Source organism: Pichia kudriavzevii, chromosome 2, assembly GCF_003054445.1.
Source record: "Pichia kudriavzevii chromosome 2, complete sequence".
In the NCBI taxonomy this organism is placed as follows: Eukaryota; Fungi; Ascomycota; class Pichiomycetes; order Pichiales; family Pichiaceae; genus Pichia; species Pichia kudriavzevii.
The window spans coordinates 38,913-51,531 of record NC_042507.1 but is presented as its reverse complement, the minus strand read 5'-3'; the positions used below and the strand labels follow the sequence as shown (position 1 = coordinate 51,531).

The following is a 12,619-nucleotide window of genomic DNA, read 5'->3' as shown; positions in this document are numbered from 1 at the left end:
TTGCAATTTCGCCACCATTTGGTGAGTGGGTTTTTTGTTTTTTGTTTTTTTTTTTTTTTTTTTTGCTTTTCCTTGTCGCGGCATGACACTTGATGTTGTTGCTGTCTCGCTTGCCATGAAGGGAGGAGAAACAGGACATCAGGGGGAAGGTCTCTGCACCTATACCGTGGTGAAGATCCTTAGTTCAATGCGACAAGTCGATGCATAACAATGGGGGGGAGGGGGGTTTGTGGCGAAATTGTTTCAGTTGGTGATGGAGCTTGCTGTAGAGGTGTCTAGTAGACCTTCTGTGTAAAGGGCAGATTTCTAAGACCCGGCAAGGATTGCCTGTTTCGGACACATGCACATGCGAGAGATCAGTGTAAATGGCTACTGAGATTACCACGCTGGTCTGTAAGTAGACACGACGGGACAGTGTAGGATGTCTGTAGAGAGAGTAAGACAAAGAGGGGAAGGTGACTAAGATCAGTTTACATACAAACACTCTGTGTGTGTACAAAATTGCGATGGTGATGGAAATGAAACACTGATTTGGATTTGGAAAACAAGCTTGAATGTGTAAATAATAGGAGTTTGCAGTGAAGAAGCAAAAGGGGGTTTGTATCGACTGTTACAGAGCATGTATGCTCGATGGATGTCGATGCATTTGCCCAATCGGTGGATTCTATGAGTGTCTTTTATCTCGATGAATACTGACGGAGTTGAGCAACGAGGTTGTTGTTCTTGTAACTAATAGGTTTAAAATCTAAATGGACTATACATTTACACATCAAGGTTGGTATTATCTTGCTATTTCCCCCCCTTTTCTTCGTTGCATTATTACTGGTTGCACTATTCCTCGTCCTCCTTGACGCCAGTGTCGGTCTCATCGAGTAGACGTTGGACATCTTCAGCGTGCCAGATGTTCAGAAGAGGAGTGTTTGTCTTTGGGTCCATAGACACTGTAGCAAATTCGATCTTTTCGCTGGTTAGCTTTGTAGAGTCTGTTGTCTTAGCCATGACCTTGATTGCCAATTTCTTTGCACCTTCAAGATCCAAATCGTCATTGTATTCCTGCTTGAGAATGGTTTGAGCACTGGCGTTGTTGGAGCCAATGGACGTCGCCTTCCATCCGGAATAGTTACCACTAGGGTTGGAGGTGTACAATTGGAACCCATGGCGGTCATCGTGCCCAGCAAAGATGAAGGACACACCAAACGGTCTCAATCCACCAAACTGGGTATAGCCCTGCTTCAAGTTACATATTTTTTTGACAATATGTTCCAAATTCGGTTCTTTGTTGTAGATCTTCAAGTACTCCTGCGACGCCTCTCTGATGTACTGAATCAAGATTCCGGCATCGGCTGTCATTCCCGCAACACCACAGAGGGTTTGGTTGTTCAAAAGGTAGATTTTTTCACTGGCAGAATCTTGCTCCAACAATTTCGAAGTCACTTTTTTCTCTGCAATCAAGACAATCCCTTCATTGCATTTGATGGCGACTGCTGTTCCCGCATGGTTGATGGCCTCAAGGGCGTATTCGACTTGATAGAGTCTCCCCTCTGGAGAGAAAATGGTCGTTCTAGAATCGTATCTTCTGGACATGTCGTGGGGCTATTCTACTGATCCAATGGTGCCGCAAAAATATAGCTTGTCTTCCTCGTGAGAGCTTGGTATTTGTATAGATGAATATATATATATATATGTGAATATAGATGTATAGCTATATGGCCAAATATAAGACAAGCCTGTTGATGTTCAAGATGACTATGGAGGATTTGCCTTCATTCAATGTGCACAGACTTTCCCTATTGGGAAGGACATGAAATTTGGACAAAATGAGAGTTTCTGAGATTTGCCAATAGCTGAGAACACCATCTCCTTCACGATTGAACAAGTTGTCCTCACTCTATACGGGCCTTCATTGAAACACGAGTCGGTGAGATTCTATTCTTGTGTCGTTACATTGGAAACGATCTGTTGGGCCGACATTGAGATTAAAGCTAGAGACGTGAAATATGGAGGACGAAAAAGTTAGACTAGTATATAGACGTGCTGTGCAGATGTATGTACACTGCCGGTTCAGAGAAGCGATGAAGGAGTTATTGCCACTGGTGGTGGGTGTGCAGTTGACGGTGGAAGGTGAAGGTGGTCGACGCCGGTATAGCGGCATGGCTGTGCAGGTGTTGAAGTTGTTCATGGCGCTCCTTGTACGGCCTAAAGGGTGGTCCAGCCAGAGGGAACCTGAAGCAGAAGCTGGAGGAGGAGAAGAAGAAAGAGAGGAGAAAGAGCAAGAGCAAGCCCGGATACGAGAGTATGTAAAGGAGGGACGGTTATACCAAGCATTGAGAGACGTACAACTTTTGACGGATGTGGAAGTTGTGTTGGTGTGTTTGCGAGTTGAACTGGAATATGGATGTCTTTATTTGCGGGAGCATGTACAAGAGCATCTGGAGAGATACGGGTTTTCCGAGGTATTCAAGTTTTACTACGGGGAACTAGTTTACAGGGATGAGGGACTAGCTGTCTGTGAGCGTAAGATTGAAGGAGACTTGCGATTGGGTGGAAAAAGCATGGAGATGATCGAATGGATACGGGAGTATGACCAAGAGGCCGCATATGGCGGTCGAGGTGACGCAGCTAGGGATGTTGGCAATCACAGCAATGGCCACTGGTCTGGCTATGCTGACGACGATATAGTGTACAGTGACAGTGACCATGAGGAGAATATAGGTGTTGTTAAAGAAGCCATAACGGAGAAACAAGTCCAGCATCAACCCAAGAGACGAACACGCAAGAAACGTGTTATTACTGCTACTAATCCTAATACTGCTACCACCACTACCACCTCGTCTACGTCTACGTCTACGTCTTTCCCCATATTGGTGAACATGATGCAACTCTTGCACATCTTGTCATGGAAACGGGGATGCAAGTGGAAACTGAGAAATCTCCCCCATTTAAGAAGGCTCGGCATATTTCTCTTAATTTCAATTTTTATTGCCGTTCTGTCACGTGACCGTGTGCGCAAACTCCGTGCACCATCAATATGGTTATTAAATTTGAGATGGAGAAATTGAAGGGATTTTTTTTTTTTTTTTTTTTTTTCTCTAATTTCTGCTCTCAAAGGAGAGTTTTCTCAAACTGCGCGTGTTTATGTACGTAAAACCAGTAGGACAGGTGTCAAGTGAGGTTGTTGGAGTTTGTAGTATATCTAGAGAGGTTGTTTAAGGCGAGGTGTTTTGTCGTTGTGTATAGATATACATCTACATCTACGCCAACTGATACAGATACAGATACACCTTGACATACAACAGAAAGTAGGGATGTCCCAGGTCGAAGAACTATACCCGATTGCGCTTCTTATGGACGAGCTCCGTCATGACGACGTTGCGTCTAGAGTACAAGCAATGAAACGGTTGGACACTATAGCCATTGCGCTAGGTCCACAGAGAACGAGAGAGGAATTGATCCCCTTCCTCGAAGACATCATCCCCGAGGACGAGGACGAGGTGATTGCCATTGCCGCCGAGGAGTTGGGCAAGTTTGTATCGCTTGTGGGAGGCCAGATGTATGCCCCTCTGTTAATTCCTGTCCTGGAGAAGATCTCTGCCTGTGAGGAGCCAATTGTGAGGGAGAAAGCCATTGCTTCCTTGAATTCAATTGCCGCAGTATTGTCGTCAGACCAAATCACGCAGTATTTCATCCCTCTCATTAATAGATTGGCAAAGGAACGGTGGTTCTCCCTACATATAGCGGCCACAGGATTGTTCAAGTCCATCATTGCTAGGGTTTCCCCACAGGAGAGGTTGGTACTCTTGAAGCTGTACAATGACTTGATTCATGACGACTCTCCAATGGTTAGAAAGGCGTCTGCCAAGGAATTGCCCCAATTAATTGACATTTTAAATGAAATGGTTATAAACGATGGTAATGGAAATGGTAGTGAAGACTCGAGTATTTGGCCAACTGTTTTGGAAATGTACCAAACAATTGTAAATGATAACCAAGATTCAGTCAAGTTTTTAAGTGTTGATATTTTAATTTCAATTTTAAAAGTTATAAATAGTCATAAAACTCAAAATGATGGTGATAATAAGAACATCAATACAGATACCGATACAGATAATGGTACTGATAAAGATATCGAACTTCTATTCCAATCGCTTATTTCTCTAATTGACGATCCTAGTTGGAGAGTCAGGTATATGGTTGCAGATAGAATAGTCTCCTTAATTGAAAACTTCAATGATGAGAAATTGACCTTGAAATTAGTCCCTTATATCTTGTCTTTAATGAAGGACAACGAAGCTGAAGTGAGAAAGGCCATATCCAGCAATATTCCGGGATTTTCCAAATTAATTGATTCGGCTGATGGTCAACATACCATTGTCTTGAATGATGTCATTCCATTGGTTAGTCAATTGACTTTGGATGAATCCGAAAACGTTAGGTCTGCCTTGGCAAATCAAATCACAGGTCTGGCTCCAATTTTGGGCAAAGAAATGACAACTGAGAAATTGTTGCCATTATTAGTAGAGATGTTAAAAGACGAATATAGTGATGTTAGGTTAAACATCATATCCAATTTGGAAATTGTCAATGAAGTGATTGGTATTGAATTATTGAGTGATAGTTTGATGCCTGCAATCACTGCATTAGCTAATGATAAGTTATGGAGAGTCAGGTTGGCTATTATTGAGCAGATTCCCTTATTGGCCGAGCAGCTGGGTCTTTCATTTTTTGATGAATCTTTAGGACAGTTGTGTATGGAATGGCTCTGGGACCCTGTTTATACAATTAGAAATGCAGCTGTTAAGAACCTGAGTAAATTGACAAAATTGTTTGGTGAAGATTGGTGTAGAGATGAAATCATCAACAAACTTATTGAAAAGTCCCAAACAAAGGAATTCCACAACTTCATTTGCAGATTGACTTGTCTACAGACCTTTGACGAGTTAATCCATGTCGTTAGTCCTGACATCATTAGGGACTACATATATAAGTTTATTGTTGACTTGGCTGATGATAAAGTCCCAAATATTAGGTTCAATGTTGCAAAGTCGTTATTGGATATAAGCAAGGCATTGCCCGAATCAAAGGAAGATATTCGTCATATATTGGAAAGAATGACTGAAGATAATGATCCTGATGTTCGTTATTTTGCTAATCAAAGTTTACAAGAACTATAAACTGTTTGAACCTCTGTATCGTTTTGTATGACATGCTTTGTATTTTTTTTTTTTCTTTTTTTTCTGTTGAAGAGAAAAAAGAGTGGATAACTTAAAAATAAACTATAGCTGATAGTGTAAGGAAACGTACAGGTAGCTGGTTAAAGAAACATGACTCTCTCAGCGCTTTCAGCAAGATGTAATACGTTAAAAATAGTAAACGGACAAGCTAATCGTGGAAAGGAACTCTAATATTTTATATATCTAATAACAGTATATATTTTCTAAACTTATTTTCAATCAAATACGAACACCCTTGACCAACATTGGAATCATACCGGCGGTAGGGACCACAAATTGACGATGATTTGCTGCCATTAGCAAAGCCTTGATCATACCGGAATGAGACGTGGTGTAGATGATATCGCTACTTTCAGTATCGTCGAACATCATCTGCAAGAAGCGGTCACCACGCAGGGCAATCTCGTGTATGGATTCTCTCCAATCTGGCTTCCACAAGACATCCTCCTCTTGGAATCCCTCCTCAAATTTAAGATTCCAACCTTGGAATCTCTCTTGAATGATGGATTTGCTGGAACGTTTGTCACATGTATGACCACCGATGGTCTCTCTTAGATTCTCGACAACTAGGGGAGTCAACCATCTGCCGTCTTCCTTGCTATTTTTCCTCATGGCAATGCCATCCAAGGTCATTGTCAAGGTCTGCAATGATCTGGTGAATGGAGACGAGTATAGCTTTGTGATTGTTGGGAAGCCATGTTGCATCTCCTCGGTGATGAGCTCGTTCATCCATTTGGCCTGTCTCTCACCAACCTCAGTCAGAAATGGGTCTGGCCCCCAGACCAACTCTTTCCCATCCGCTGTAACGGCACTGTTCAAATGTGAATAATGATCATCCCATGCCTTCAATCCAAACTCTTCAACAGCAACATTGTGATACCCTTGGCCGTGTCTCGCACAGAAAACTAACCTATAGGTAACACCTTCTGGCGCTTCCTCGTTGAGTTTCTTCAAATCGCAAACCAATTCACTCCATGAGTGCTTTGCCAACCCAAAATGCACCTTCGGACCATTGAAGACCGTGTCATCAGTATCAGGGTTTGACTGATGGAAAAACCCCGGAACAACCGAAAAATCCCAAGTACGTGGGCTCTGCTGGCGTTTCTCCCTAAAGAGACGCAACTCCTCCTCGGGGACGAGGGAATCGATCTTATCTGTTGCATTTGCTGAAATTAAAGACATCTTGTGCTTCTTGTTGAAAGAGGACGATTCCATTAGTTCGTCATTCCGATACACGGAAAAAATCGAGAAACTGTCGGGCTTATAGGAGAAGAATTTTACAAAAATTATGGGGGGACCGCGTATTCCCCAAATGGGGAGAAACATCAACACTTGCGAAAATAAGTCTTTAAACAGGACAAGACATGATTGTTGTTAGAATTGACAAGCCTTGGAAGGAGATAGCACCTATTCCCCCTTCCATAGAGAGCAGAGATGTCGTTCTTCAACTTCAATGGGTCTGCGATTCCTACGATCAGATCGACACGGACTTTCAGACGCACAGAAAACCCCTCCCCAGGTGACCTGCATTCCCCTCCAACCTCATCCCTTCAACAACAACAACAACAGCAGCAGCAGCATGAGCAACTACAATACCCATACCAGCAAAAGCCAGCCATATTAGGATCCGGAGCAAGCTTGGCAAAGGCCGTGCAGCTACCGAAGGGAGAGGACCTAAACGAATGGCTCGCAGTTGGAGTTGTTGAACTGTACAATCAGATCAACATGCTCTATGGAACAATCACAGAGTTCTGTTCGCCTGTGACTTGTCCACGGATGACGGCGACTCTGGAATACGAGTACCTCTGGCAGGACCCGTTACATCGTCACAGCAAACCCATGGCCATGAGCGCCCCAGCATATGTGGAGTCGTTGATGACATGGATCCAGGGGTTTTTGGACGACGAGTCTGTCTTCCCCACCAAGATGGGTGTGCCCTTCCCAAAACAGTTCCCGGCATTGGTGAAGACCATCTTTAAGAGGCTATTCAGGGTCTATGCGCACATGTATTGCCATCACTTTGATGAGATCAATGAGTTGCAGCTAAATGTCCATTTGAACACAAGTCTAAAACATTTTGTCCTGTTTGCCAACGAGTTCCAATTGTTACAGCGGAAAGACTATGGACCATTGGATGATTTGGTCGATGTAATGGTTAGTGATCCTTAGCCGGTCTCGTATATATCAATTTATATCTTTTAAGAAACGTCATTTTTTTTCTCTTTAAAGGAAAAAAAAAAACTATTCGAATCCACACTCCTTTACGTCTTTTGACAAATGAAATGTTCTATATTAAAGTGATGAATTGCAGGTGTGCCCTGACAATAAAAAAAAAATATACAATTGGTTTCACCAGCCAAAAAAAAAGAAAAAGAAGAAAAAAAGTGCTTTTTACAAATAAAATAAATGAAAAGTGGGTTTTTTGTTGTTGTTTTTGCTTCTTGTGAGATTACAGACATGCTGTAACAATCAAAGAGATGGAAATACAAAGTTTATTAAACACAGCCTAAAATAGAACATGTTTATTTCTTTGCAGCCTTAGCAGCGGACTTGGTGACCTTACCTGCCTTGTCGACCTTTTCAACGGACTTGATAACACCGACAGCAACGGTTTGTCTCATATCTCTGACTGCGAATCTACCTAATGGTGGGTATTCAGTAAAAGCTTCAACACACATTGGCTTGGTTGGGACCATCTTGACGATAGCTGCATCACCAGACTTGACGGACTTTGGATGGTCTTCAACAGACTTACCAGTTCTTCTGTCAATCTTTTCGATTAATTCGTCGAACTTACATGCAATGTGGGCAGTGTGACAATCCAAGACTGGAGAGTAACCAGCGGAAATTTGACCAGGGTGGTTCAAGACAATGACTTGAGCATTGAAGGAAGCTGCACCCATTGGTGGGTCGTTCTTGGAGTCACCACAAACGTTACCTCTCTTGATATCCTTGACAGAGACGTTCTTAACGTTGAAACCAACGTTATCACCTGGAACACCTTGTTCTAATTGTTCATGGTGCATTTCAACGGATTTGACTTCGGTGGTGACACCTGCTGGAGCAAAAGTGACAACCATACCTGGCTTAATGACACCGGTTTCGACTCTACCGACTGGCACAGTACCAATACCACCAATCTTGTAAACATCTTGTAATGGTAATCTTAATGGCTTTTCGGTTGGTCTGACAGGTGGCTCAATAGCATCGATTGCTTCTAATAAGGTCTTACCCTTAACAACACCTGCCTTGGTTTCCTTAGTCCAACCCTTGTACCATGGACAGTTGGTGGATGCTTCAATCATGTTGTCACCATTCCAACCAGAGATTGGAACGAATGGAACAGTCTTTGGGTTGTAACCAACCTTCTTGATGAAGTTTTGGGTTTCCTTGACAATTTCTTCAAATCTGTTTTCATCCCATTTAACGGAATCCATCTTGTTAATAGCAACAATCAATTGTCTAACACCTAAGGTGAAAGCCAATAGAGCGTGTTCTCTAGTTTGACCATCCTTGGAGATACCAGCTTCGAATTCACCGACACCACCAGCAATAATCAAAATAGCACAATCAGCTTGAGAGGTACCAGTAATCATGTTCTTGATGAAATCTCTGTGACCTGGAGCATCAATAACGGTAACGTGGTATTTTGGAGTTTCAAACTTCCATAAAGCAATATCAATAGTGATACCTCTTTCTCTTTCTGCCTTTAACTTATCCAAGACCCAAGCGTACTTGAAGGAACCCTTACCTAATTCTGCTGCTTCCTTTTCAAACTTTTCAATGGTTCTCTTGTCAATACCACCACACTTGTAAATCAAGTGACCGGTAGTAGTGGACTTACCAGAATCGACGTGACCAATAACGACGACGTTAACGTGTTGCTTCTCCTTACCCATTTTGCAGTACTATATAAAGTTGATAATAAGGGAAAGAAGAGAAAAGAAAAGAAGAGAAAAGAAAAGAAGAGAAAAGAAAAGGAGAAAAGAAGAGAAACAAAAATTTCATTAAACACAAGCAAAGAAAGAATTTCTCAAGTGGAAGGGAAATACAAACAGATTAAATAGAATAGAGCACCAACTCCAGCCCTTATTGTAGAAATACAATTTCCAAGAAAAAAATTTGAGTGGCGAAAAAAAAGGGGGGGAAAATTCTTTTGAAAGAAAAAATTTTTTTTTCTTTTTTTTTCTTTGAAATTTTTTGATTTTATTGTTGTTTTTTTTTTTTGAAAAATTTTTTTATTTTATTTTATTTTTTACTCTATTTTTTATTTTATTTTATTTTATTTTTTATTTTATTTTATTTTTTATTTTATTTTATTTTATTTTTTTATTTTTCAAATTTTCAGAAAACACGGAAAAACAACAAAAAAACAACAAAAAAACAAAAAAACATTTTCCGTTTCTCTTTTAGGAAAAAAACCGTATATCCAGGCCGGGTAACCTCCGTCTTTTTCCTCAATTTTAAAACGTTTTATTATTCTTTTAAACTACACCAAAATACAAGAGAGAATTGTTTAAAGAAAGGTCTATTCCCCTTTTATTACATACTCCACTATACATTTACACCACCATGTACTGTCCAAAGAGCCAGCACACCCTTGCTATAGCCGGACAGTGAGAGATGCACAACACGTAGATCCACCTCGGCTCCGGGGAAGATGTCTTCACTAACAGAGACAAGTTCATTGACTGCAATATTACGTGGGAGAAAGAGGGCAACCTTATTGGAGAACTCGAGGGAGAGCTGCAACAGCTTGTGTAGAGGGAAGGGAAGGAGGTCTCTCTCTGCAGAGAAGGTCGTGTTGTTCTTGTACGTGGGACCCCCCCACGGCGGAGACCCAAACACAAAATCAACCTTCTTGATGGAAATCATACTGTGGAACAACTTGTACTCTGCAGATTCGCTTCCTGTCCAATCAACAAGAAAAGTCTCTAAATGACGATCCACTCCGTAAATTTGTGCATTGTGTCTGGTGCAATTAAGATGCGTCTCGTTGTTATCACAGGCTAATACACGCCAGCCCCTTTTAAGGAAAGATATACTATCACCTCCACCTCCACAGAACATATCCAATACACTTGTATTTTCTCCTAGTTCAAGGTCATATTCTTGCTGGATTATCTCAGCCATTCTCTCAGAGATCAATTCAGGGGTAACACTGAACCACAGTTCCCTCGTCATTAGACATCCATTGTCGTATTTGGTGAAAAGATTATGGCGCTGTCTCCAATACTTTCTCATTTCACCCTGTAATTGCTGCTTCCCCATTAGGATCTCATCCATACTCTCTTCTCTTGACCCCAGCTCTAACTCATAGTCTTCGTCCTCCTCGTTCTCCTCCTCTTCCTCCTCCTTCACTACCCCTGCATTTCCTTCCCTTTCTATAAACTTATTCTTGTCTTTGGAATCCATTACTTCTTAACTGCCCTTTCGTAGTGCCGCTTGATGATCTTATAAAGAGTCCCTGCACATGCAGATACTAATGCAAATACAAATAAAATCCCAATAAATAACCCCCAAACTGCATTTTCATCCTCATTATGCGCTGTAGCGCACGCGTGAATTGTACGAACTTCAAATATGTAACTGCAATTAAACATATTACCTAAATATGAAACTCTAGCTTTACTTTGCATTTCTCGATCACATTTGAAAGTCAATAGGGTACTCTTAGGTAACCCACTGCCACATATATCACCATTGGAATATTCCAAAACTAGATTCCCTCCTCTCAACTTTAATTCTGAATTGTATTGTCCAATGGATACCTTATGTCCCTCGCTGTTTGTATAATATCCTCCAACTTCGCTCTTGTTGGAGACATCGACAAAATCCAAACTTGTCAAGGCTCCAATGTTTTTCAGAGGTGAAGAACATATTCCGAGGGAGAAATTACGTCCATAGTCGAATCCCTTGGAATTCCACGCTTGAACATTTCCATCAATACTTGACAATGGAGTCAAATCATAAAATTGGTTGGTCTTTTTATTTGTAATTGTACATGGCAGGTCCACAATGGGCTCCTCATGGACTGTGATTTCCTTCAACATCTCCATCGAGTCATGCTTGATATGCGAGAGATCGATATCCAGTTCCGGAACATTGACGCTGTGTGCCACCTCTTGAACAGAAGATTTGGAAATAAGCATAAAAAGGGCAACTAAAGACCCAATAATCACAAGAATCCGTGTCTTGAAAATATGTAAAGCCATTTGTACTTACTAGTATAGCTTCACTTGTTGTCAATGTTGCCGCTGTTGTTGTTACCGCTGTTATTCGTATATCTTGTGACTCCCCCAAGGAAAAGACAATCAAATAAACCTCTGTTGATGCTCAGCTCCATTAATAAAGCGACAGATGTAGAGATTGCTCGAATTTCTTCCCTTTTGGTCTCCCTTCTTCCACTTTCCTAATCCGTCTGTGTATTTTCCCCTTTATAAATTAACGGAGGCTCAGCAAAGCTATACTATTACACCTACTATGATTATACCTACTATTATTATACCTACTATTATTACAACTAATACTACTACCGATAATGCAACTGCTGATGCTGTAGCTAAATTTAAGTTCTGATACAACTGATTATAATATCAGTACTTGGATACAATATAAACTGAGGTTACAACTAATACTACTGTTACTACTAATACTACTAATACAACTAATACTAATACAACTGATATTATTACAACTAATACTATTACAACTAATACTAATACTAATAACACTAATACTCTTACTTGTATTGCAAATGCTGTTTTGAATAATATAATTTTTAGTACCTTTACCAGCAATACTTGTTCCAATACATTCAAAAAAACTTTTAACATAACTACAACAATTACAACTAATACTAACGCCACTTTTACTACTCCCTGTATTGCCCCTATTCACCATCCACAGCACTTCAATCGCAACCGCAGCCCTTTAAAGTTTTATCTCTGTGCGTGTCCTCTCTCCTGTTAGATACACCAAATCACATCCCCGTACAGTGCCAACTACACGTCTCCAAAGACTGCATCAACTAGATACATGGTGGAGGCCCACTTGTCCTTCTACACCTTGAACGGGCATCTACCCCAATAGGGACAAGACGCCCACCCTGTCCAACGCAAGCCGTTTCTCTACTGACAGCACTCTCCAGCACCCCCTGAGATGATGTAATATCAGATACAATGGACTTACGTTTTCCGGCATTTGCACGTTGGTGTGAGTCATTGGATTTTTCCTTTGTTTTCTGCACTTTCTCTGTTTTTTTTTTTTCATTTCTCTCTTAAAACATGAGAGCATTTCCAAAAAAAGTAAAGAGGAGGGAAAGAAAAGGAGGATAAAATGACGAGAAAAATCGAGTTTTACAGTTCACCATATCTTACCCACCCGTG

The 12,619-nt window shown here is 41.1% G+C and overlaps 8 protein-coding genes across 8 annotated transcripts; 3 read left to right on the top strand and 5 right to left on the bottom strand.

Annotated features, from left to right (window-relative positions):
• Window positions 1-831: 831 nt before the first annotated feature.
• On the bottom strand, window positions 832-1,584 carry C5L36_0B00340 (uncharacterized protein; the record flags this gene model as incomplete). The annotated part of the gene is made up of 1 exon (XM_029464385.1): window positions 832-1,584. One exon carries the CDS (start codon window positions 1,582-1,584, stop codon window positions 832-834), a length of 753 nt encoding a protein of 250 aa, XP_029320244.1.
• Window positions 1,585-1,997: 413 nt separating this feature from the next.
• C5L36_0B00330 (uncharacterized protein) lies at window positions 1,998-3,059 on the top strand (the record flags this gene model as incomplete). Its single annotated transcript, XM_029464384.1, has 1 exon — window positions 1,998-3,059. The coding sequence occupies one exon, from the start codon at window positions 1,998-2,000 to the stop codon at window positions 3,057-3,059; it is 1,062 nt and encodes a 353-aa protein (XP_029320243.1).
• Window positions 3,060-3,305: 246 nt separating this feature from the next.
• Window positions 3,306-5,171, top strand: C5L36_0B00320 (uncharacterized protein; the record flags this gene model as incomplete). Its single annotated transcript, XM_029464383.1, has 1 exon — window positions 3,306-5,171. One exon carries the CDS (start codon window positions 3,306-3,308, stop codon window positions 5,169-5,171), a length of 1,866 nt encoding a protein of 621 aa, XP_029320242.1.
• Window positions 5,172-5,450: 279 nt separating this feature from the next.
• On the bottom strand, window positions 5,451-6,557 carry C5L36_0B00310 (uncharacterized protein; the record flags this gene model as incomplete). Its single annotated transcript, XM_029464382.1, has 1 exon — window positions 5,451-6,557. One exon carries the CDS (start codon window positions 6,555-6,557, stop codon window positions 5,451-5,453), a length of 1,107 nt encoding a protein of 368 aa, XP_029320241.1.
• A 108-nt stretch (window positions 6,558-6,665) lies between these two features.
• C5L36_0B00300 (uncharacterized protein) lies at window positions 6,666-7,400 on the top strand (the record flags this gene model as incomplete). The annotated part of the gene is made up of 1 exon (XM_029464381.1): window positions 6,666-7,400. One exon carries the CDS (start codon window positions 6,666-6,668, stop codon window positions 7,398-7,400), a length of 735 nt encoding a protein of 244 aa, XP_029320240.1.
• Window positions 7,401-7,753: 353 nt separating this feature from the next.
• Window positions 7,754-9,130, bottom strand: C5L36_0B00290 (uncharacterized protein; the record flags this gene model as incomplete). The annotated part of the gene is made up of 1 exon (XM_029464380.1): window positions 7,754-9,130. One exon carries the CDS (start codon window positions 9,128-9,130, stop codon window positions 7,754-7,756), a length of 1,377 nt encoding a protein of 458 aa, XP_029320239.1.
• Window positions 9,131-9,785: 655 nt separating this feature from the next.
• C5L36_0B00280 (uncharacterized protein) lies at window positions 9,786-10,517 on the bottom strand (the record flags this gene model as incomplete). Its single annotated transcript, XM_029464379.1, has 1 exon — window positions 9,786-10,517. One exon carries the CDS (start codon window positions 10,515-10,517, stop codon window positions 9,786-9,788), a length of 732 nt encoding a protein of 243 aa, XP_029320238.1.
• A 128-nt stretch (window positions 10,518-10,645) lies between these two features.
• On the bottom strand, window positions 10,646-11,446 carry C5L36_0B00270 (uncharacterized protein; the record flags this gene model as incomplete). The annotated part of the gene is made up of 1 exon (XM_029464378.1): window positions 10,646-11,446. The coding sequence occupies one exon, from the start codon at window positions 11,444-11,446 to the stop codon at window positions 10,646-10,648; it is 801 nt and encodes a 266-aa protein (XP_029320237.1).
• Window positions 11,447-12,619: the final 1,173 nt, after the last annotated feature.